The 22,734-nt window shown below is 63.3% G+C and overlaps 2 protein-coding genes across 2 annotated transcripts in view; one reads left to right on the top strand and one right to left on the bottom strand.

Annotated features, from left to right (window-relative positions):
• Positions 1 to 22,734, top strand: part of TIMM10 (translocase of inner mitochondrial membrane 10) — a 46,314-nt gene that overhangs the window by 1,504 nt on the left and 22,076 nt on the right. The window lies entirely within an intron of this gene.
• On the bottom strand, positions 73 to 22,583 carry ZDHHC5 (zinc finger DHHC-type palmitoyltransferase 5). The gene is made up of 12 exons (XM_054829004.1): positions 22,465 to 22,583; positions 14,364 to 15,738; positions 6,273 to 6,394; positions 5,660 to 5,817; positions 5,373 to 5,545; positions 5,157 to 5,259; positions 4,561 to 4,652; positions 4,319 to 4,451; positions 3,780 to 3,903; positions 2,691 to 2,803; positions 1,644 to 2,524; positions 73 to 1,142 (listed from the first exon to the last, which is right to left on the bottom strand). The coding sequence occupies exons 2-12, from the start codon at positions 14,465 to 14,467 to the stop codon at positions 977 to 979; spliced, it is 2,169 nt and encodes a 722-aa protein (XP_054684979.1). The 5' UTR covers positions 14,468 to 15,738; positions 22,465 to 22,583; the 3' UTR covers positions 73 to 976.

The raw sequence follows: 22,734 nt of genomic DNA on the forward strand, positions 1-22,734 counted from the left end.
CAACACAAACCCTGGGGAAACATTAAAAAAAGGGCAAAAACCGCAGGTGGGGAAAGGCTGGAGCCCGCGAGTGTTTCTCCATGCCAGCCAGCACGTGCCAGCTCCGGTTGGGTTTGGGGAGGTGCACGGGGAGGGGGCTGCCCCTGAGCCCTTCCTCCTCCCTGGGCCACAGCTGCCCCGGCAGGGAGGGCCGGAGGCTTCACAAGCAAAGAACCAGGGAGGAGAGCGTCCTCGGCTGAAAGCACCTCGGCCTTCGGCAGGGCTTGGCGGGGGGACAAGGCACCCCGGTGGGACGCCTGCCACCCCACGGCCCTGCCGGCCACGCTTCGGGTGGGAGCGCGACACCGGGCGTCTGCCCCAGCTCATCCCACGAACGCAGGGGGCGGCCCTGGCCCCACACCCCTCCTTTGGGGTGGGGAGGACAAGGTGGGGGCCCAGGTCCTGGGCAGGGAACGGGTAGTTTCTTCCTCTCTCTGGGTAAGATATATAATTTCTGCCTTTTTTTTTTAATATTTATATTTATATATATAGATATTTATATATACACACACCTGGTAACTCAGAAAAAAAATAGAATCCGTAACAATAATAATAAAAAAAAGTATTCTGGTTTAAAAACAATCCATTCCTACCACGCTAGGCGAGCGATTGATTGCACAAGGCCCACAAGTGGCTGGCCCAGCCGAGATGGTGCCAGGGCGCCGGGCTGCAGGATGCAGCCCCCCCGAGCCCCCCGCGCCTGGCTGGGGCGGCTGCCAGCGGCAGTCCTCGGCAGGCAGAGGAAGAGCAGCCTTGCTCGGGTGTGTGTCAGCCCCCCACGTCCCGGGGAGGGGTGGAGAAAGAGAAAAGCAGTGGGGGCCGCTGGCCCGTCTCCCCCCGGTCCGGCTCTCCCTGGAGTCCGCAGAGCGTCCGGCCGCAGAACGTCCCTCCAGGGCCAGCGGGTGCCAGCCAGGGAGGGGGTGAGCGGCTCTGCCCCTCATACCGAGATCTCGTAGGTGGTCCCCCCCACGCCAGAGACCTTCTTGACTCCTCCACGGGTGGGGCTGCTGAGGGGCACCTGCCCTGGGCCCGGGGGGGCCGAGCCCAGGCTCTTGGGCTGCCCATTGGACTTGCTGTAGGCTGTTCTCATCTGCACCTCATCCCTGGGAACGGAAGGAAGGGGGGACACAGGGCGTGAGGAGGAGGAGGAGGGAGCGGGACACTGCGGGAAGGGCTTGGGGCAGGGGGAAGGACAGGACTGCAGGGCCGCCGTCACCCCCAGGAGGGATTCCAGCATCCAGCGCGGCCACGGCCCTGCCCTCCCCGGGGACCTGCAGCACCCACGTGCCACTCCAGCTCCCCAAGAGGCCTGTGGGGTGTCCCGGGGAGGCGTGGGGGACACCAGCTCTGTGCTGGGAGGAGGAGGATTTCCCTCGCCCCTCTCCAGGCTACGTGCAGCATTGCTCGCCAGCGAGGGGCGTTTCGCTGCCCTGAGTGCTGGTGCAGAGGAAGGAGGGCTGGAGGGGGGCATGCCAGGCAGGGAGGGCAGGGGCAACGGGCCCCAAACTCCTTCCGGAGCATCCCGGCAAGGTGCTGGGGAAGGGCCCCCCCTCCCCGGGGCCGCAGACCACTCCGTGTGCGAGGCGGCCGGTGCTGGTACTTACTTTGGTGCCAGTAAGGGCTGCAAGGCCACCTCCTCCGTCTCGGGGACGCTGGCCTGAGACGCTGGTTTTTGGCTGCTGTAAGACACGGATTTTCCCAGGTGGGGGGCGGCGGGCTGGTCGGGGGAGCCGAGGGAGCGCACCCGCAGCGCGTGGGGGGGCTCGGGCTTGCCAAAGCGGGGTGGGGCCGGGCGGGTGAGCGGGTTCTTGCCCAGGGGCGAGCGCTTCGAATCGTCCGAGGAAGAGCTGGTGCGGGGGGCGTTGCTGGAGCCCGGCGTCGACTGGATGCCCGAGTCCGCCAGCCCCGCATCCTCCTCCCTGCCCGGGGCCGGCGGCTGCTGCAGCAGCTTCTCCCGCTCCTGAATGGAGGCCACGATGTGGCGGGAGAGATTGTCATAGCGCACGGGCGAGGGCTCGCGGGGCGGCGCGTGCTTGGGGGAGACGGCGCTGGCGAAGCGGCCGTGCAGGTCGGTCTCTCTCTGCTGGGCGATGCGGGCCGAGAGGAAGGGCGAGGTGTAACCCACCGGCGGGTCGGGCTCCGGACCCGCCTGCACCGACTCGAAGTCGGGGCTGTCGGAGGGCGTGAGCAGGCTGTCGTACGACAGGCTGCCGTTGCGCGTCTGGTTCACCAGGCTCTTGTAGGAGGTGGAGGTGGTGCCCTCCGAGCGGATGGACTGGAGGTGGCCCATCTCGAAGCCCGTGCCCTGGGCCGACTTGAGGCTGGAGGAGCGGGAGCCGCTGGAGAGCGGGTCAAAGTGAAAGCTCTTGCCAAAGGTGGGTGAGCGGAAGCTCTCGGGCTCCAGGCTCGGCTCCGAGCGGTAGCTGGGCTTGTGGCTGCCCTCACAGATGGAGTTGGGCTCCTTCAGGCTGTTCACTCGGCTCAGCTGAGGGGCAGACACACAACAGTCACCGCAGGAAGACGGGACCCCGCAAAGCTCCCGGCACCCACCCCAAACTCTCCAACCAGGAACGTGGCGGCATCCCCTCGAGGATGGGTTCCCCCCCTTGCCGGGCTCAGGCTCAGGAAGGCGGCGGCGGGCACGGCCTTACCTTGGCGCTGGTGGAGTGGGGCAAGGCCGCCGAGCTGCTGCTGCTGCTGTAGCCGGGCCGGTACTTGTACATGGTGGGGGTCGGGGGGCTGTCCTTGCCTAGCAAGCTGCTGTCTGCAGGCGGGGGGAGAGAAAGACACTCAGACACGCGCCGGCTCCCTGGGGCTGCGCAGGGGAAGGAATGCTGTGCGGAGCCCTGCCCTCCCTTCCCAAGAACCGGCTCTGAGCCTGGGGCAGACAGACCAGGGAGGCAGAGGTGGAGAGAGGGATGGGCTCGAGGAGAGGCGCACCGGGGGCGGATGAAATGGAGCGGGATGGAAAACGCGCCCGTGGCAACGTGTTTGGGGCTGGCACTTCCGCGCCCCTGCAGCAGCCCCGGCTGGGCGACACCCCGGGGTCAGTGGGGTGCGCACCGCACGGAGGTGCCAGTAGGTCCCCGGGCACCCCACGGACCTGCTGGCTGGTCACCCCCCTGACGCACGTGACGCAGCCCTTCTCCAGCGCTGCGCCCCGGCCGGGGGACAGGGAGAGCTGCAGAGGCCCCCGGCCCGCTGCGGGAAGCGGCTGCTTCCAAGCTCTGCCCTTCACATCCCACCTCTCTCGCCAAGCCCACGCAGGCAGCTCCGAGCACTGCTTCACCGGCGCTCAGGGAAGCGGGGAGAGCGAGTCACGCAGGCTGCCACACACGTGCTCTCTGCCGCCACGCCAGGCCTGCCGCTCCTTCGCCTCCTCCATCCGGCAACACTCCTGCGCCATCCCTGCAGCGCAGCAGCCTGCCAGCCCGCCCGTCGCAGGCCACCGCAGCTCACGGTGCCTCCAGACAAGCACCACGCTGTCTCGGCTCGGCCTCCTGCTCCTCTCCGACGGAGCAGAGCTGGCTGTAAGCATCCTGCAGGCTTCTCCAAGTGCAAGGGGCCACATATACCAGCCCGGCAACGCGGGCACGTCCTGCCCCGCAACGCGGCGGTGCTGATGCGCTTCGGGTCTGCCCCGCAGCCTGTTCCACCTACGGCCCTGGCTCCTGGGCTGCCTGGTGCAGCCCTGGGCTCCCCTCCCAGCGGCTGCCTGGGACCCTGCATGCCTTCCTTACCCTCGGTGGTGGCCAGGGTTAAGTGTGTCCTCAGGCCTGCGTAGCGGCTGAGGTCTGGCTTAGGTGGGGGTGGCGGTTCAGCGTCAGCAGACTGGCTCTCCGTCACCTCCAGGCTTCCTTTGGACTGCAGAGACAAAGCGCAGAGGGAGGATCAGAGGGGTGCCAAGGCCTCAGCCCTCCCCTCGGCAGGCAGGGAGCGAGCAGCGGCATTCAGGGGGCTCTCGCCGCCTCCCGGGCCATCCAACGTACTGAGCGCTTGAAGGTGGGACATGCCTCTGAGCAAGGGGGACCTCCAAAGGGCGCCGCGAAGGGGAAGGATGGGACGGGGAAGGGCAATGGAGGGTGCAAAGCCTCATGTGGCTGCAGCCGCATGGGAGGAACGTGGTTTCTGTCCCGTGGGGACACAGAACAAGACGACACAGAGGGGGATGGGGAACGTGACGAGGCTCACTCGGTTCTTTACTCACGGATGCAGGCTTGCACCCCTGGGCTCCATGGAGGGCCCCAACGTGGGGACCGCTAATCCCCACCTTCCTCACCTTCGTCCTCTTCAGCTCTGTCTGGATACCGTTGTCCATGATCTTGACAGTGATCTGACCGTCTGAGACCTCGGGCCGCAAGAAGGGGGGTCTCACCAGCACCGTCTGCTCGGCCTTTGGGCGCCCGAGGTACCTAGGGAGAGAGGTGGGAGGAAGGTCAAGGCCCAGAGCTCGGGATGGAGCAGTTTGCACGGGCGTTGCAGGGCTGGGGGGGGGGCACCGCCGTGCTGTGCCAGGCTCACCTGGGGGCCGGGGAGCTGCAGAGGACCCGGCTGACGTTCTTACAGCAACCGTTGGTGAAGGGGTTGACACCGCCGCGGAACTTGCCCGTCACCTGCGGGATGAGGAGCGTCACAGCGTACCGGGGCGGGCAGGGACCTCGGGGGTCTCCGGTCCAGCCGGGCCGGTCAGGGTGCCCAGGGTTTGTCCAGCTCACTCATGGCAATCTCCAAGGATGGAGACACTCCCCCTTTTCCAGGTCCCTGTTCCAGTGTTGAACTACCCTCGGGAGGGGGAAAAGTCTTTCCCTAACATCTAACTGGAAGTTGCCTTGTTTCAAGTCGTGCCCTCCTGAGAAGAGCAGTGCCTGCCCGGCTCCGTCCTCTCCACAGCCACCCCCAACAACAGCAGCAAAGGTTCCCCGTCTCCAGGCCGCGCAGACGAGGCGTTCTCGGCCTCCCCTCACAGACGTCTTGTGCTCTCGCCCCCAACCAGCTCAGGGGCCTTCCCTTGCCTCGATCCAGCCTGCCCGTGTCTGTCTTGTCCTGGGGAGCCCCCAAAACGTATCCAGATGTGGCCCGACGGGCTAGCAGCCCTGCACCAGCCCCACAGGCGTTACCTGTTCGTTGGTAGTACGGCCCCTCGCCACGAGCACCACGTGGAACCCCGTCAGGCCAGCCACGGGAATGAAGAATAAGCCAGCCACGCACATCACCACCATACTATCGGCAGCCAGCTAAGGAAGAGCCACAGTCCTGCTCCACGGCACGCTGTCCCCAGCCCCACCAACGCGTTCCCCCCCTCGGCCCCGCTCCTGCAGCCTCGCAGAGGATACGTGACCGCCATGCGGACGCCAGAAAGCTCCTCCACCCGGTAGAGGACGTAGAGGAGGCCAAAGCCAAACACCCCCATGATGTGCGTGGTGAGCGACAGCAAGAAGAGGAAGAAATAACGGTAATTGCGCCGCCCGATGCAGTTGTTGACCCAGGGGCAGTGATGGTCAAACTCCTGTTGGTGGGGAGAAGACACAGTGAAGGGCTCAGCTGCCAGGGCTTCCCGCCTGTGCTACGTATTAAACTCCACGTGGAAACGAAGAGGCATCGAGACCCAGCAGTTCCTCACCTCCACGCAGTTGTCGCAGACGCTGCAGTGGGAGCAGCGCGGCGGCCGGTAGAAGCGGCAGGTTGCACACCATTTCATGCGCACCTGAATGCCCTTGATCTCCACCGTCTTGTAGAGCGGAGCTCGGAAGTCGTCCTCCTTGTCCTCGTCCTCCTCAGCTGAGGGGAAACCCCCAGCACAGCCACGCGTCAGGGCACGGGGCAAGGCGACGCCAGGCCCAGCCTGCCCTCCTGAGCTGGAGACGCCCAGCATCGCCCTCCTCTGTCACCAGGCCCCTCTCACCTAGCACAGGGACCCGCCAGGGACCCCCAAATACAGGTGGGGGGGGGGGGCTCTCCCAGGCCTTGCCCTGAAACCACGACACCCGCCTGAACCCCCAGCACCCGATACGGGGTGCCACGGTTTACACTGCTTCTGCCACCCGGTCCTACGGGCTGGATGCTGAACCCAGAGCTGCCATCCCCGTAGTGTGTGCCACCACCCGATCCCACCCGGGCAGGGCAAGGGAGGCTCTCCTCGAGCCTTTTGGGATCAGGTAATCCTCTTCGCCGCAGAGGAAGGGTGGAAGGAGGTAGCTCTAGCCGAGACACTTCCCGAGCAGAGCCAGACTCACCTCGGGGGAATATGCCTGGGTCCATGAAGGTGGCCATACTGAAGTTGGCCAGCACGAAGAGGAAGACGACGGCATTGTAGGCAGGAATGACTGGGGAGACGTAGAGACTGAGCCCCGGGCACCTGCAGGCACAACAGCAGTGAGACACCCAGGCCCTGTCCCACGGGTCACTCCCCGCCGCCCCTCACATCGCCTCCCTGCCAGCCCCGCTCCCGCGGAGTCCCGGGCAGGCGTCACCGAACTCCGACAGCACCCACAGAGCAGGCGAGGACCGAGCAGGCGCTAACTGCCCCCTCCGAGCCCCACGGCCCTCCCCGTAAGCCGTTCCTGCCGTGCTCGGCGGTGGCCTGGCCGGGAAGTCCGTGGTCCCTGCTCTTGGGCCGTGTCTCCAGGCTCCTGCCCAGGCAGGCAGCTGTGGAGGTTCCCTGCCACCAACCCTTCCTGTCACCCTCACCCGGCGCCCTGCGCCCCTAAACTGTAGCTGCACCCCGGCCCGCTTGACCTAGGGTGTGTTCAGCCACCCTCCACAGACCAGCCTGACCCCCAGCCCTGGGGGAGCACCCACGGGGGGCTGGTGTGGGAAGTGCTCTGGTAAAACACCGCTCGCCCCTTGCACCCGCAGCCCCACGGGCACTGCCAGCGCTGGACCCCGCTGCCACGGGGAGCGACCGCAGGCGGCGGTGAGAATGGGGGGAGCCAGGCTGACAGCACAGGGGGCACCTGAGCGTCACCCTCCACGTGTCACAGCAGCGAGGACGGGGGGCAGAGGGGACCCCGCCAGGGGAGGCCAAGCCTGCAGCAGCTCCCGTGCCTCCAGAGCTGCTCCTGCTCCTCACGTCCCAGAGCCCAGCCTGGGGACAGCTCCAGTGGCACGTGGGGACCCCATCGCCGCACCAGCCGGCCCCGGCCAGCACCCAGCTCCTCTGTGGGCCTGGCCGAGGGGCCCTGTGGGAGCACAGCGAGGGAATCACCACTGTCCCCCCTGCCCCGGGAGGGCACGGGCTCAGGACAGCGGGCTTCCCCCTCAGAGGCGCCAGTGTAATACCCTAATCTGCTTTGCTGCTGGGAGTTTAATCCCGCAGATCTAGGACAGCATCTGTCCCTCTCTTCCCCCCGCAGCGATAAGCGCAGAAGGATTTAGGCAGTGGGAGCAGAGAGGGGCAGAGCGCAGGGCTTGGCGGGCAGGGTGACATATGGTGCCAGCGCTGTAATCCCCCGCAGCCCCCGAGCAGGTAGAGGTGAAGGGGCAGGGGCCGGTCCCGTCCCCTCCTCCACCACCACCCGCTGTGACTCAGCCAGGGGACGGGTCCCATCGCCAGCGCGGCAGCCCCTGTCCTTGCCACGGCAGCCCTGGGAGCCTCGCTGAGGCTCCAACCGGGAACGAAGCCTTGGGCCGGGGCTCTGCCACCAGTTCAGCCCAGTCCCGGGCTGGCAGGGCGCTGGGTGAGGGCGGGGGGGGGGGAGGCGCCCTCCCGCATGGGGCAGCGTTTGAGGGGACAGTGCCAGGCGGAGGGCTGCCCACAGGCAAGCGGCAGGCAGGAGATAAGACGGGTCGGGCCGGAGGAGCGGGCACACCTGCCTTGGCACCTACCTGGCAGCGGAGGAGGGAGAGGCGGGCAGGGCGCACCCAGGCACAGCTCCACGCCCCGGCCCTTCCCTGCACCCGGGGACGGCGGGAAGCAGCAGCGGGACCTGCCCCGCGCCGGCCAAGGACAAGGCAGTCCCTGTGCAGGCACAGCGACGAGGGCAAGAGGAGAGCAGGAGGGCAAACCCTCTCGACTTCACAAGACTCCTGGCTAGCAGGAACGTGGGGGAGCCCAGCCCTGCTCTGCCAACCAGCACGCTCCTCCTCCTCCTCCCTGCCCAAAGCGGGGCCCAGCACCTCCACTCTCCGCAGCACCTCCAGGCCCCGGCCCTGCACACCGGACCAGGGCTGCAACTGCAAACTGTCTTCTCCAAAACCTCTTCCACACCCTCCCCGTCCCTCCGTGCTGCTCAGGAGCCCCCAACGCCTCGCTGGGGTGGGAGCCTCACCCTCCCGGGCACCCGGGGCGATGCCTCCCCAGCTCCGCGTATCTGGGACAGCTCTCCCCCGGGGCGGGGAGCGGCTCCTTCACAACCCGCACCAGCCGTGCCGGCTCTGCCTCCCAAGACAGCCGGCCCTGCCGTCTCCTTTGGAAGCCGGCCAGGGGGATTCTCCGCAGAGCGGGCAGCACCAGCGCGAGGCAAAGGCCCGAGCAAGGGAAGAACACGCTCGCCGCGTCGAGCCCAGCTAGCCCGGTACGACCGGCATCGCCAGGAGCTGCCGTGGGACTGGAAGCCGTGCCGGGAGCGAGGGGCTCACGCCTAGCCCAGCCTCCCCTTCCCCTCCGACAGGCAGGCTGTGCCCGGGGAGAGGGCTTGTCCCACCCAGCGCCAGCACCAGCCCGCTGCCGGGGCTGCCCCCGGCCACCCACCAGAACAGCACCGGCAAGAAATGTTCGAGCGGTTTAAGTGCTTTGCAGAAAACAAAGGCAAGAAAGTCTCTCGGTCTCGCAGAGGGGAAACCGGTACTTGCAACAAGGCAGGCTGGCGAGGCAGGGAGCCCGCAGCCCCCAGGGACTCGCCCAGCAGCCAAAGGAGAGCCGGGCAAGGGGCAAACTGCCCGTTCCCTGCAGCTTCCAGGGCCGGGGGCCTTGCCCACAGTGCGGTTTCAAGGAGATGGGTGGCTTCGTTAGCCCCCATCTCTCTTCATGGCCGCTGTCGTCCTGGTCTTCGAGGGACGCGGCAGGGCTGCTCACTGCCCTCGCGGCACGGCAGCCCCTTTGCAGAGGTGTTTCCCTCCTCTCCTGCCCTGGCACTGGACACAGAGAGTGCCAAGGGGAAGGCGGCCGCTCATAACGTCACTTTGTCCCAAAGAAGGGCAGAGCCAGGCACCCCGCTGAGCTGAGCACCCCAACTCGAGAGGAGCCTCCCCAGCTCTGCTCTCTGCTCAGCTGCAGAGGTAAGAGCAGCAGAGACTGCTGGAGGAAGAGGGGCCGGGGGGGGGAGAGCTCGGATGAGCCCTAAAGGTAGGAAAAGCCCTGCCAGAAATCCCGAGCAAGGAGCTCCTCTGTCCAGGAGGGCAAAGCCCAGCCCAAATCTTTGCCTGAAAGGGATGGAGGGGAGCCAGGGAGACCCACTGCACGCCAGCCATCCCTGCACAAGGGAAAGGCCAACAGCAAGGCTGAGCCAAGCGCGCAGCCCAGATCCTCGAAAGACATCCTGGCAGGGCAGGGGAAAGACTGAGCTGCCTCAGCAAAGGCTGGCGCAGAGGAAAAGCTCTGGGGCAGGCAGAGAGGGATGGACCAGCCTTCCATGGGGAAGGGAATGCCTCTCCCATCATCTCCCGCCCTGTCTCCCCAGGAGAGGGGAAGCACAGCTCCCGGGGGACAGGGCTGCGGCCAGCAGGTCCCCAGGTGTGAGAAAGACTGACCCTTCACTAAGGGAGCACCGGCAGGCTGCAGGCGCCTCGGCACGGAGGAGGACGCAGCCGCCGCAGCTTTAGAAGGGTGACCAACGCCGCCAACGGATCAAGTGGAGGAGACCTGCCTGGGGACACCGATCCCCCCCGTCAGTCCAGCTCTGCTCTGCGTGTTCAGCTGCAGATGGAGCAGAGAGGGCTCGCTGCAGCGCACCCTCCAAACCCAGCCTACTGTCTGCATTTCGGGTGATCGTGAACCCCACGGCAGGACCACGATTACTCCCAGAGCCAACCCGCCAGCCAGACTCCACGGGTGGATGAAAGATTGAACTTCGGCCTTCAGAAGGGAGAACTGGTGCGGTGCCTCGGGCCAGCTTACAACCCCTGTCCTTATCAGGGGTGCCAGCGAACTTTACACCCTGAACAACCGGCCAGGGACACAAAGCCACCCCAGGGTGGGATTTCACAGGCTGGGACAAGCAGAACACCCTCCCCAGGGACCACGAGGACTTGTGGCTCACGAGGGTAGCCTCAGGTCGAGCACTCCTGGGTCGCAAGCACAATGCCGGGAGTCTCCTGCCCGGTGCTCCCAAGCGCAGCAGCCCACTGCCTGCCGCCCCCCCAGCGCTCTCCACACCCCGGGACCCCACCACGCCACGGGAGGGAAGCAGGAATCCTCACGATACACAGACCACACGGTACTCAAACAAAACCACCCGCCGCCACCCGTGCTCGTGGCCCCAAACACAGCGGAGTCGCCTCCCCGAGACCAACTCCACCCCACGTGAGGGAACAGGGTCCTCCGCAGCGCGGGGAGCAAAGGTGGCTGCCGATCCCCGGGGGGAAACCTCGTTATCGGAAGCACCGATGTGTTCCAGACGGAGAGCACGGGGCTGCAGCAGGCCCTGCCTCGACACCGGCAGCAGCCAGGGAGCACGGGGGGAGGAGGAGGAGGAGGAGGAGGAGGAGGAGGAGGAGGAGGAGGAGGAGGGAGGCTGCTCGCCATCGTGGCCACGCAGGTCCCAAACTCATCAAGTTCCCTCTCCAGACTGGGGTGTGAAGCACGCCCGTCGCTAGAAGAGCTGTCGAGACTTGTCTCTGGCAGCACATAAGAGAAATCGGGGAACCTCAGGCAAACTGAGTCACATCTCGATCAGAGGTGGGATTTTTGCCACCAGTCATACCAGCAGAAGCCCGTCACTCCCCAGCCTGGCTTCTCCTCCCCCCGCAGGCTCAGAGCCACCCTGCGGCCCCTCGTCCCCTGCCCTCTCCCAGAAGAAAGCCGTCCCTGAGGACGCCTTCCCCACCCTGCCTGCGCCCCGGACTCATGGCCGATGCCGTGCCAGGGCCGGGCTCACCTCGCTGCCCCAGCACAGGAGGGCTGGGCTGGGCTGTCGGCCGCTCCAGCTCTCTCGAAGGCCCTGCTGCAACGCAACCCCTGCCCACCGCGACGGTCACGCAGGTTTGGGTCCAACTAGGAGGGTGTGTGCCACCGTGTACCGGAGGCACCGCCAGCTCCAGGGGCTGCCGCATCCTACCCCGGCGTCCCCATCCTCATGCCGCTCCTTTCTCTCTCCTCCATCGCTGCTGGGAGAGGGGAGAGCTCCTCTCCCAAAGAGGTGCAGTTCCCTCCCAGCCTCTCCAGCCGCGAGGACAGGGGGAAAAGTCAGGGTCAGAGGTTTTACAGGCAGATTCACCTAATTGCAAGAAACAGTTTATACTCTGCAGGTTTTTATACAGCCCCAAAAGCCACGCTGAGCCATGGCCGGGAGCAAGAGCGGAGGCAAACAGAAGGAAGAGGCCGACTGGCAGCGTGTTTGCAGAGAGCCCGTGCCACGCGCGGTGCGGAGGTGCTCCCTGCTTCTGGGGGGGAGGGAGAGGCCGAGCACCGACCGCACGAGGAGCACGGACCAGTACAGGCCGGGGGGACGCGCAGGAATGGACAAACCGGCCCAAGGGGGAATTCTGGTCCTGAAGCAGCACCCGTTTGAGACACCAGCAACTCAGAGACCCCCGCTCCTTCCAGAGGGAGGACGGGAACATCCCCTCTTCCTGCTGCCCTCTCTCTGCACCACAATCAGCCTCAGTTCATTTCAACTGCCACGTGTTCTGCAGCATCTCCTAATTAAATTAATCAATTGGAGTTCGTGGCCCAGCGATACAAATCCTGGGCCAGCGTGGATGGACCAAAAGGTGTCTGGTGGATACACGAGAAATAACGCAATCGGAGCCTTTCGAGGGAGCTGCGCCGAGCCCCGGCTGCTCTCTGCCTGGGAGAAGACACGGGAGGTGTCCCACCTCACAACTTCCACTTCACTTCCCAAAGGAGGAGCTTTAGGTCGGATGCTGACAGCGTAACCCTGCCGAGCAGGTCTGCAGCAAGCACACCAGACACGGCAAGTGCTGCGGGGGACACGCAGCCAGGCAGCAGGCGCACAGCCGCTTCACCCGCCTCTCGGCAGGCCGGGAAGAGGGGCACAGCGATCCGCAGGAAACCAGTCCCACGGTTCCTGCGCAGGAGGCACGCTGCGGTTCCGCGTGTCCCTTCCGTCCCACTACAGCAGCCGGGCAGAAACGGCCCCGAGACACTTGTAATGCCGGGGAGTAATGCAATTCCCTCCCCGCTGAAAAACCCGTGTGAAAGCGCGCTGCGCTTTGCCGCTCTGCTTGAGATTTAATTTGCTGTTTTAAAGTAGGTTAAATAACATCCACTGACCTACAATTAAAGCGACCCTGCCCAGGTGCTCCTGTTCTGAACAAACCTGCTCCGCGGCACCGGCGCCTGCTCCCGGTGATGCCTCGCACCACGCTGCTCGCTGATAAGCGGCTGCTGCCACAGCTCACACCAGGTACCGCGGGCTTGGCCACAGCGGCAAGGACTGGGTTTGGGGGGGCAGGGCTACCCTGCTATTGCCCCCCAAAGCGCAGCGAGCAGCCCGCCATGACAAAGCAGAGGCGTCCCCCCAAGTCACAGCGTGTCCCGCACGGCTGCTCGGAGGACATGGCCTGCTCCCTCTCCTCCTTCACGCCCCTGAAGCGGCGGTAGCACAGAGCCAGCGACTCCCTGCAAGCGTACGACAGCCCAAAGCGGCAAAACCTCCGGCCTCGGAGCTGCCAGCAACGCCGGCCTGACAAACGTTCAGCGTCTCGGCGGGGGGACTGCTGCACGCTGCTGAGGGACACCACCAGCTGCCTCCCGTCACTGGAAGGAGTAAATCACACCGGCTCTGTCCTCTAGTCATCAAATTACTCTTTTATTGCCCGGTTGTTGCCAGGCGTTAAAGCCGCGGTGACCTTCCAGCCACCGACGGCTCCATCCCGGCAGCAGCCAGCACATCGGCCCTTCTGCCTCCGAGGAGGAGCCAGCCGCCTCCCACGGCCCCACCAGCAGAACCCCTCAGCTGGGAAAGCTCTTGCCGGGGCGCAGCGAAGGGTGCCCGCCAGCAGCCAGCGCGTCTGCGCAGTGCCGCGACAGTCCCAAACCCTTTGCACGGGGCCGCCACCAATCCCTCCAAGGTGCGAGCACAAAGAGACACCCGTCTTGTCTACGGATCTCTCTGCTGTGCCCCGTCTCAGACCCCAACCCCAGGAACACACTGCAGGATCTGGCAGCCATTCCCGCCGCCTGCTCCAGCACTCCTGCCCAGCGCACGCGTGCCTCAGCACCAGCCCGGCTGCGGCCGCTGAGCGGGGAGCGCAGGCAGCTCCCTGCCGGGGCTCAGCCACAGCACGGCAGCCTCCTCGGCACCCTGGGCTTCTGCCTCTTGCCCGCATCCAACCCAGAACCGGCTCAGCTCGGCCCCGAGCGAGCGTGAATGAGCTATTTGTCGCCTGGGAAGGGAAAATGTTAACGTGAGCAGCAGCCCTACCCCTCTCCCAGCCCAGGGAGATCCCTGCGCTACAGTCTGGCCCTCTCCAGCAGCCGGGACCATTTTATACCCGGGCTTTTCCGCACCGGCTCCAAGGCCAATGCGGGCATCTGCCCCAGGCCCCAGTGACCCGCTGGCAGGGCACCTCCTTCGGGTGCCCTCCCCAGACACCAGACTCTTGTTTCCTCAGGACAAGGCTGACATCAATGGCAGCGAGAGATCCACGCAGGGGTCAGAGTACTTCTCCTTGAACTTTCCTTTGTGGCTCACAGATCAGTTACGAAACTCTAAAACGAACACGGAGCCCGCCCCAGTCCACCAAACCGCTCCACTTAGCTCCAAAGGAGAGAATTATCTCTGCCATTTTCCACCTACGGGTCACAAACTAATTCCCAGCCCGGCTGATTTGTGAGAGAGTTGCTAGCGAGACAAGCAAGTTGTGCAAACACCTGAAGACAGGAGAGGAGCGACTGCCAGGAACCGGAACCGAACGGTGGCAAGGTGCCTCGCCGGGACCCACCGCACGGGAAAACCGAGTGAAATGGGTCCGGCTGAGGCCGAATCGCTCCGATGGACCACAGGGCTACTCCATCATCCATCCTTTAGCACCCAGAGCACAAGATCCCCACGTTGGTCCAGCGACAAGTCACAGCTCCTCTCCCAGACAACCCCAGTGTGGTCTCTGCCCCCCCAGCCTCATGGCACCGCACGGGGGGGGGGGCCGGGACCCCAGGTCTCCCTTCGCCCTCCCCACCCTTTGGCTGAGTGGCTGGGACTCACGTGAAGGCAAAGAAGAGGGTGGTGGCTCCGACTAGGAAGATGGCAGCGGCTGAGACCGGGACGTATTTGCTGGGTTTGAATCTCTTTCCAGATGCTGCTGGCATGTTGGAGCTGTGGTGGGGGATCCGCCCCGCAGCATAGCCCAGGCCCAGCGGGAGTCAGAGCCAGGCGAGAAGGGGAGGGGAGAGGGACGGGGGGCAAACCACTTCCCAGCCTCCGCGCTTGCTCCCAGGGCGAGCTCTGACCGGAGCGGGCAGGCTAGAGAAGTCCACGGTGGTCTCTGGAAGGGAGTCCACGCTACGCTCTGCCCCGCGGGAGTTCGCGGGCACAAGGAAGGAGGTTTAAAAACATTAAAAATTCAGAACAGAGAACTAGATTTGGATTTAAAACAGCCGTTGGGGCAGGAATGCTGAGAGCCCTAAGGAGCCTCCCTCGCTCGGGCAACAGCCTGCAAGGAGCAGGTGCCCCCACGGCTGACACCGGCAACCAGGCTCCGAGGGGAGGGGAAGCCTTCCAGGCTCAGGCAAGGGAAGGTGACCAGCACGACACACGAGGTGAGGAGCTGGGCGCACCTTCCCACCCAGCGAGCACCCTGGGAACGAGCAAGATATTGGTAAGCTTCCTGCAAAAAAGCCACTCCAGAAGCCTCAAGGAAGCCACTTCTTTTTGGTCTGCCCTCTGATATGCTGCAGCCCCCTCCGGATGCGGCACAGGAGGAGGGGGTTGTCTTCCAAGCAATCTGTCCAGCTTCCTCACAGCACTGCTGCGCTGCCGCCGCCTCCTCTCCCTCGCTGGAGGGGGTCACAGAAACACTCTCCCTGATTTCACCAGGATCCGGGACCGGCTGGCTGGCGGTGGCCGTTTAATTTTATTTATTTCTCTCTTGACTGTTAAAGCCGAGGAACAGCTGGTGCAAGGTTGAGCTGTAAATCCTTTCTTTGCAAGGGGGGCGGGAGGGGAAGGCCCAGCGGATTGTGTTTTCGTCCTCTTCCTACTCGTTCCTTTCTCCTGACCCCCCAGGCCTTTCCACAGGCTTAGTATCCACTCGGTGGCTGGGAATCGACAGGAATTTCATTAAATCTTTTCTGTGGCGACCATCTCCAAGCAGCGGAGGGTAGGTTAATGGAGAGACCTGGAGGGGAGCTCTCGGGGAGTGCTTTTACAACCCCAGAAGACAACTGATGGCGAACAAGGTGCTGAATGGGTCTGTCTCACCCATGGCCCGAGCGGTGCGGGGGAAGATTTCAGTTTGTTCCAAATTGCTCCATTTTTTCCTCCCCTTCCTTCACTAAAATTACTCTCCGTTAATCCATTCGTCTTTTAAAAAAACTACATAAAATCATTAAAACTTGACATCTGGTACACCACACCTCACCTAGGGGAAGAAAAAAAAAAAAAATGTTACCAAGGCAAGAGAAGAGACAGTCACATAAAAATACTCACTAAACCAGCACCGAGCTCCCCAGGACACCGAGCAGGCATTCGGTGGAAGATGGAACCCGCGCCTGGTAGATTTAAAACCCTGTTGGCAAGTTCCAATCAGCAAGACGCCGATCTCCAAGCCCAGCTCTGACACAGATTGACGCCGTAGCCCCAGGCCTATCACCGAACATCAGCGTCCCTTTCCACATCTGCCAAACCAGAGTAATGACCACCCCGTGGAGGCTGTGATTAGCCAAGGGAGCCCGGCCGCAGTCTCCCGTCTCATTCCCACCCCAAGGCCCCGTGGCGTTTGCCGCGGAGAAAGCCGAGCCGCCTAACCCGTCCAAGACCACCCGAGAAATCCAACGCTGAGCCCCGAATAAGACGAAGGATCCCGCGACTTCTTGCCCAACGCCCTTCTGCGGTCAGAGCTGGAGCCTGCGTGCTAGAGAACGCCTGCTCCCGTGAGGCGAAGGGGCTGATCAGGGGCTTGGAGCCTTAATACGAGGGTGGAGACCGCAGGAGGACAAGGCAGCCAGGAATCTCGTCCCCTTGCCCCGGAGGGTAGGAGCCGGGACAGGCCCGCAGAAAACGCCAGTCCCTCGACCGGAGGAGGTACTCGTAGCTCCGGATACAGGAGAGCTGGCCTCTCACTAGGTAGCCCTGACTGTTTTGGGGCACCCTTGGGAATGCGACACCCTCGGTTGATCACGAGGACGCAGGAGGGAGCGCCACAGAAAACACGTAAACCCAAACCTTTCTGGAAATGGAAGCAGGAGCGCCAACCCGCCCCACGCTCCAAACACCCAAGAGCCCACTGCAGCTCAGGAACGAGCTAGACGTCAATTGTATTGCACCGATTATTACTGCTACAGCAGCCGCTCCTCGATTTGTCACCCATTGTCCACTTCGCTGCCTCCTTGCTCCGTCGCGACGCGTCCCTTGCACCACAGGTCCAAGTACGGCGCCTAACGACTCCTGCGCTTTCTCCTCTTCTGCCTCTCAGGGCGGACAGGAAAATACCTAGTGCTGACTAAACACTCGTGAAGGTTGAGAGAACTGCGGCACAAAATTAAAGGCACATCTAATGACAAGAATATATTACAATTAAATCGGTTCAGCCACAAAACAAGGCGTCAGTCACCTGGGCTGACTAACGAAGAAACCGCTCCCACTGCAGAGCAGCTCTTCCTTTGCAGAAACGAAGCTCAACTTCTCAAACCCAAGGCTTTTTGCCCTTGTGACTGAGAGGAAACCTGGCACAACGCTGGACTGATGATCGTGAGCCGGCTGGGGAAAGCCCCGGGTTCACCTGGTAGCAGCTCTCGACCGCAGTGAGTTTAAGAGCAACACCAGAGAGAAGAGTTGTTTTCCCCGGTGGGTGCAGAGCTTCCTGGGGAGCAGCAGCTCCCCGGCCTCGCTCTACCCCCCCAAATACGATGCTCAGCTTTGACGAGAGGCAAGCACAAGCCCCAGCACACATGATTCGGGGAAAAGCCCAGCACCCCACAGAGACGAGCCCTGCCGTGCCATCAACCAGGGAGGGAAGCGCTCATCGCCTGAGCTAGCTGCGATACAGGCAGACAGCAATTCTAGGGATAGGTTACTCGGAAGTTTAAAGATGACATCACTGCTAATTACTTTAGCAGAAGCAATCTGCTAACAGACTCGTCTGCTGTAACAGAACACTCCAGCCCTTTGAAAGGCTCCGCCATGAAAACAAAGCCACACCTGGAACTCAAACAGATACTGCCATATTGAAGTTTTTTCCTGCAGTATTCCTCCTCCAGAGATCTTCTCCACCCCTTTCCTCGCACAGCGCAGCGTGCTCCACGATCGGGATGAGGTGCTTCCCCCCAAACGCTGCCCCTGAAGTCCAAGCGACCCTCCGAGCGGGTCCTGCCTGGTTCTGCCTGAAGACGTGGGCACGAAGTCAAGCGCTCCAACCCTTCGCCCGGGGTGATCCGGTGTGCTGTGCCTTCGCAAAGGTCTGCGTGCCAGCTCGGATCAGTACAGAAACAAACACCAGGCAGCGCAGGAGCGAGCTCCTCGTCAAATAAAGAATGTACGAGTCGAAATTATTGCTCATGGGACAGTCTACCTGAGCAAGCGCTACGTGTAGGAGAGAAATCCCAAGCGCTGTCATTAGTGACACCCAAGCGAGATGCAACGCAAATCCCCAGCTCCTCGCCGCCTTCGCCCAAGAATAACTCCACAACTCAAACCAACAAAAGGCTGCTTTTCTCTGGGCTAAACTATGAGCTGACCTCGCCCTGACTATCCCCGTCATCCACCCTGGCGTCCAGGAGAAACACGAGCAAAATCCACCCCGACTTCCCACCGATGGTACCGATTCAGGCCACGTTCACGACGATTCTCCCAAATACGTGCTTTCTTCCTGAGCCTTCCCCTCCCGCAGCCTGTCTACCTCCAGTCTACCGACCTCTCCCTTCCCTCTACCTTCTCTCCAAACCCTCTGTCTCTCCGGTCCCTTTGCCCCATCCGCAAAGGCCACTCACAGACTCCCCAGCTCGGCTCGCTCACCTGAGGCACACGCAGGCTCCGCTCCTGCCTCCGATTCCTTTCCCTCTGCCACCTCCAGCCCAGCAACTCCTCCTTTCCAGCTTCTCTGGACCTGCCCTCAACTCAGCCTGTCTCCTTCCGCCCCCAGTCAAACTCTACGAGCGTGTGCGTGTCACCAGTGACTCCCCTTTCCCTCTCCCTCGGGAATTCCACCTGTTTTTCCAATCCTAGCACCTGCTTTTCAGGGTATTTTCCCAGCTCTGTTCTGCTCGGCCACCTCCAGAGCGCTCTTCCCCAGTCTCAAGGGTTTCCCTGCACTCACACGCAGGGCTGCTTCTGTTTCCCCTCATCTCCATTTCTGGGGACTTCCTTTAATTTTCAATTCCTTCCCTCAGGACGTTTACAAGTGCGGCTGCTGCCACCTTCCATTTCTTTCAGTCTCCTTTCCTTCGGTTAAGGCCCTGTAAAGTCTCACTCCAATTTCCTCCTCTTCCAGCACTTGCTTCTCGAAGCCCTGCGCTCCTCCTTTCCTTCCTACCGTGCTTTCCACCCGGCGTTACTCAGCCTGCCACAAGCCCTCTTCTCGCCGTCTTTTCTAGCAATCTACCCAGACGTAGCCCGAGGAGTTGGGTGCTTCGTGGCTCAATCTTTCTGAAGCATCAGACGGGACACGAAAACACGCTTCACCGGGCTCTCCCCACCTTTGCTGGGTTGGGGAAAACACGTGTAACCAGCTCACAACATTCCCTTCCTTATTTCAATCGCTGTCAATAACCACTGCAGTTCCTTAACGTGCTCCTACCCCTGGCAGAAGGAAACACGCGCATCATCATTACAAGCTTCCCTTAAACACGCCGCCTTTCAGCACCGCTCGGGGAAAGAAGCGTAATGGCATGGGGAGGAGAGAGTTCACTCTCAGTTACTGGTTCCTAAACACGCGTCACTTCACCGCGATCCGCAGCTACCTACCTACCTACCCCAAACCAGCCGAGTTTCCATGGCACAGGTCGAGCAGACAAACAATTCCTTCCACGTGAGGCAACTCCCAGACGGGGCAGATCCAGGATCGCACAAAGACAGGATGTGCTTTACCTGTTCCCACTTTGTTTTGATTAACTACGCCCGGGAGTCACGCAGAGAAGCCTGTTCCAGAGCTCACTGCTGTCCTCAGCCTCGGCACCCCCGACCCCCCACTGCTGAGCCCGAGATCGAGGACCCTCCTTTTCTCCCTCCACAGGCTCTCTCTGCTAATTTTGACATTGCACAACCAGCTCTCGTCTACCACCGAGACTGAAGACTCAAAATCAGCAGAGAGAGAGCAAAAGCGTTCTCAAACCTGCTGGCCTGCAGCAACTCAACCAGGACAAAGGTCTTGCGCTGCAGACCACCAACGCCAACGTGAGAGGATCGCTTACCCCTGCCGCCCTCCCCATCTTCCAGGACGGACAGTTACCCACGAGATGGGACGCAGGCTCCAGCCAGCACCCTCTGCCACAGGGGGTCCCTGCGACCACGGAACCTGGACAGCGAGAAGTCAAAGGAGGAACTTTTTCAGCCCAGACAACTGGACGTCGACCGCTGAGGCGCAGACTACAAGCTGAAAGGCAAAGCCGTTAGCGTCAGGTGGCTGGATGTCACGGGGAAAGGCGAGCACCGAGCACACGAAGCTGTGGGGTCCCCTCATACGAGACGATTTTCTTATCACCCGTACCACGGCGATACAGGATTCAGGCCTTGTGGTGCTCAGCACTGCACGTAAATGGGAGTCCCTGCCTCAAAGAGACGATTTGGTGACACTTTCGTTGCTTTTAATTCAAAAGGAAGATGCACAGCAACGCGTACCGGACGCTTTTTCTCCGCAGGGAAGTTTGGAAACCGGGCAGAATTAGGCTTCCAGGGCTGTCCTCCCGGCTTCAGGTGAAAAGGTGCACACCTCACATCACTGCGTTTCTCCGCAGCTAGATGTACGGGGTTTTTTAAGGAGAATAAGATACAGAAAATGGACAATTTTATTGCAGACAACAGCTAGAAGGCTGGCATCCACTCAGTGCTTATCCCCTGGCCTGGCTTACACCACTCCCATCCTCCTTCCTCTGCCCGTCTCACTGGTTTACGCGGGATTAGCCCCATTTTATGGACAAAGCAGGGAAGAACGACATCTCATCCATCACAGCCGCGTCCCGCTCCACGCACCGTGACGAGCGAGGAACAATTCCAGCCTCTCGCCACCGTGTTGTGAGACGCAACAGTCGGCAACGGAAACGACGGGCGCAGCGATAGATGCGAACGTCCCCAAACAGGCCTCTAAAACAGGAGTTAGAGGTCTCCCGTTGGACCCCCTCAGCTCCACCTAATTACCACCTCCTCCGTCTCTAGTCGGGGCTTGCACCTCAGGAATAAAGCGCACCGATAAAGAACAACCGCTGCCTCGACCGGAGGTAGCGAAGGTGACAATTAGATTAAGCCCGCTAAGACGATCTAAGACCAACTCTCCTCATCTCGATCTAGACAAGGCTCTAGTAATATTTTATACCCACCCCGCCCCCCCGAAAAAATCAGTAGCACCTAGCACGGAAAAGCCCGTTTCCCTAAACAAACACCCAAATTCAGATCCGCGCAGATCCAGCAGAAACCGCTTCCCAGGGAGTCACCAGGAAGGCGGCACGAGGAACACAAGAGCAGCCGATCATAAAGCTCCCAAATCAGCGAACTGAAAGGGGGGCAGAACGCCGGGGCTTTTGCCTCATCTTGGGGAGACGTGACCAAATACACAGATGCAACAACCTGGGATTTGCACACCTCGTGTTTAGACTGTGGGACTTCTGAGGAGAAGTCAAGTTGAACGCCTGCCAACGCAACCCATTAAATGCCAGAAGCGTGGAACACAACGTGGAAACACGCTTTGAGGAGGAATTACGCTTTGGGCGCGTGGGACAGGACTCTGCGGCCGGAGAGCGGGGTCTTAACTTCTGGTCCTCAGCCAGCCACGAGAGTCAAAGTCAATGCTCGGACACCCGGCGTTCAAAGCCCAAGGTTAAGATTTTCTCAGGGGCGCTGGGGCAGCGAGGACAGTCCCAGGTACGGCCGGGCAAGCGCGCCCACGTGAGAGCTCCCTGCTGCAGGCCACGGCTGTTCCCACGGGCAGGAGGGAGCCGTGCGCTGCCTGCTGCTGCCTGCCCCGGGAGCCGGGGTGCGGGCAGGCAGAGGCGCCAAAAAGCAAAAGCGATGCGTGCCTCAGCCAAAGGAGCGCGGTCGCAACCTCCGCCTGTCTGGGGGGGTACGCCTGACGCAGACCACCGCGGGAGCGGGCCCCGTCCAGGTGTGCTTACACCCCACTCGCAGGTGCGGGCGGCTGCAATCCCCAGGGCTCCCCTCCCAGCCCCGCACCGTTACTCCCGCTGCCCAGACGCTCGCCCAAGGTCGCCCTCAGCTTCCCCGGGCCTAGGGCAACGTCCAGCCCTGCCGGGAAGGGCAGGGCGCGGGGAAGGGGGATGCCAGGCGAGGGGAAGGGGCCGCCGCTCGCCGGGCCCGGCGGGAGGAAGACATGGCAGCCGGGGCCAGGAGGAAGCGGAGCTCCCGTCCAGGAGGCAGCTGGGGCCATGAGGCAGGGCCGGGGTACGGGAGCCGGCAGGGGCGGCCGTGCGGAACGGCGCTGCTGGGGGCGGGGGGTGCGGGGACCGTCACCGGGGACGCCCGAGGGGCGGCCGGAGGGACGGGCCAGCGGGGGTGCTCGGGGGCCGAGCCCCCACCCACCCCCCTTCCTCCGTGGGGCGGGCCGGGCCGGGAAGGGGCCGGTCCCCGCGGCTGGGGCCCCGCCGGGGCGCCGGAGGAGGGGGGGCCCGAGCAGGAGCGTCGCCGCCGGGGTCCCCGGGCGAGCACGGCGCGGGGCAAACCGGGGCACGGCCCGAGCCGCGCGCGGGGGGCGGCGGCGGCGGCACGGGGCAGGGACCGGGGCAGGCCAGCGAGGCCTGCGGCGACCAGGCGGGCGGGGGCGGCCGGCGGCCAGGCCCCGGGGAGGGGCGCGGGAGACCGGCCCGCCGAGGAAGGGGGGCGGCCGGGCCTGCGCGGCGGAGCCGGTGCCCGCGGGCCGGGCGAGGGGCGCCGGCGGCGGGAGGGGCGGGAGGACCGGGGAGGGCCCGCGGCCCACGTGACTCACCGGCGGCGGGCGGAAGGCCGCGAGCGCGCGACCAACGCTCCCGGGCACGAACCGTCGCCGCGCTCGGCGGCTGGGCACGACGTCACGGCCGCGCCTGCGCACCGCCCGCCACCCGCGCGCGCCCCCGCCGCCGCTCCTCATTGGCCGCCGCGCGGGGAACCGCCTGGAAGGGGAGGCGCGCATGCGCGTGAGGAGGAGGCGGGGGAGGCCGGGGGCGCGCATGCGTCACGGGGAGGGGGGCGGGCGCACAGGCGGCTCCCGGCACGGAAG

This window comes from Grus americana, chromosome 5, assembly GCF_028858705.1.
Source record: "Grus americana isolate bGruAme1 chromosome 5, bGruAme1.mat, whole genome shotgun sequence".
NCBI lineage: Eukaryota > Metazoa > Chordata > Aves > Gruiformes > Gruidae > Grus > Grus americana.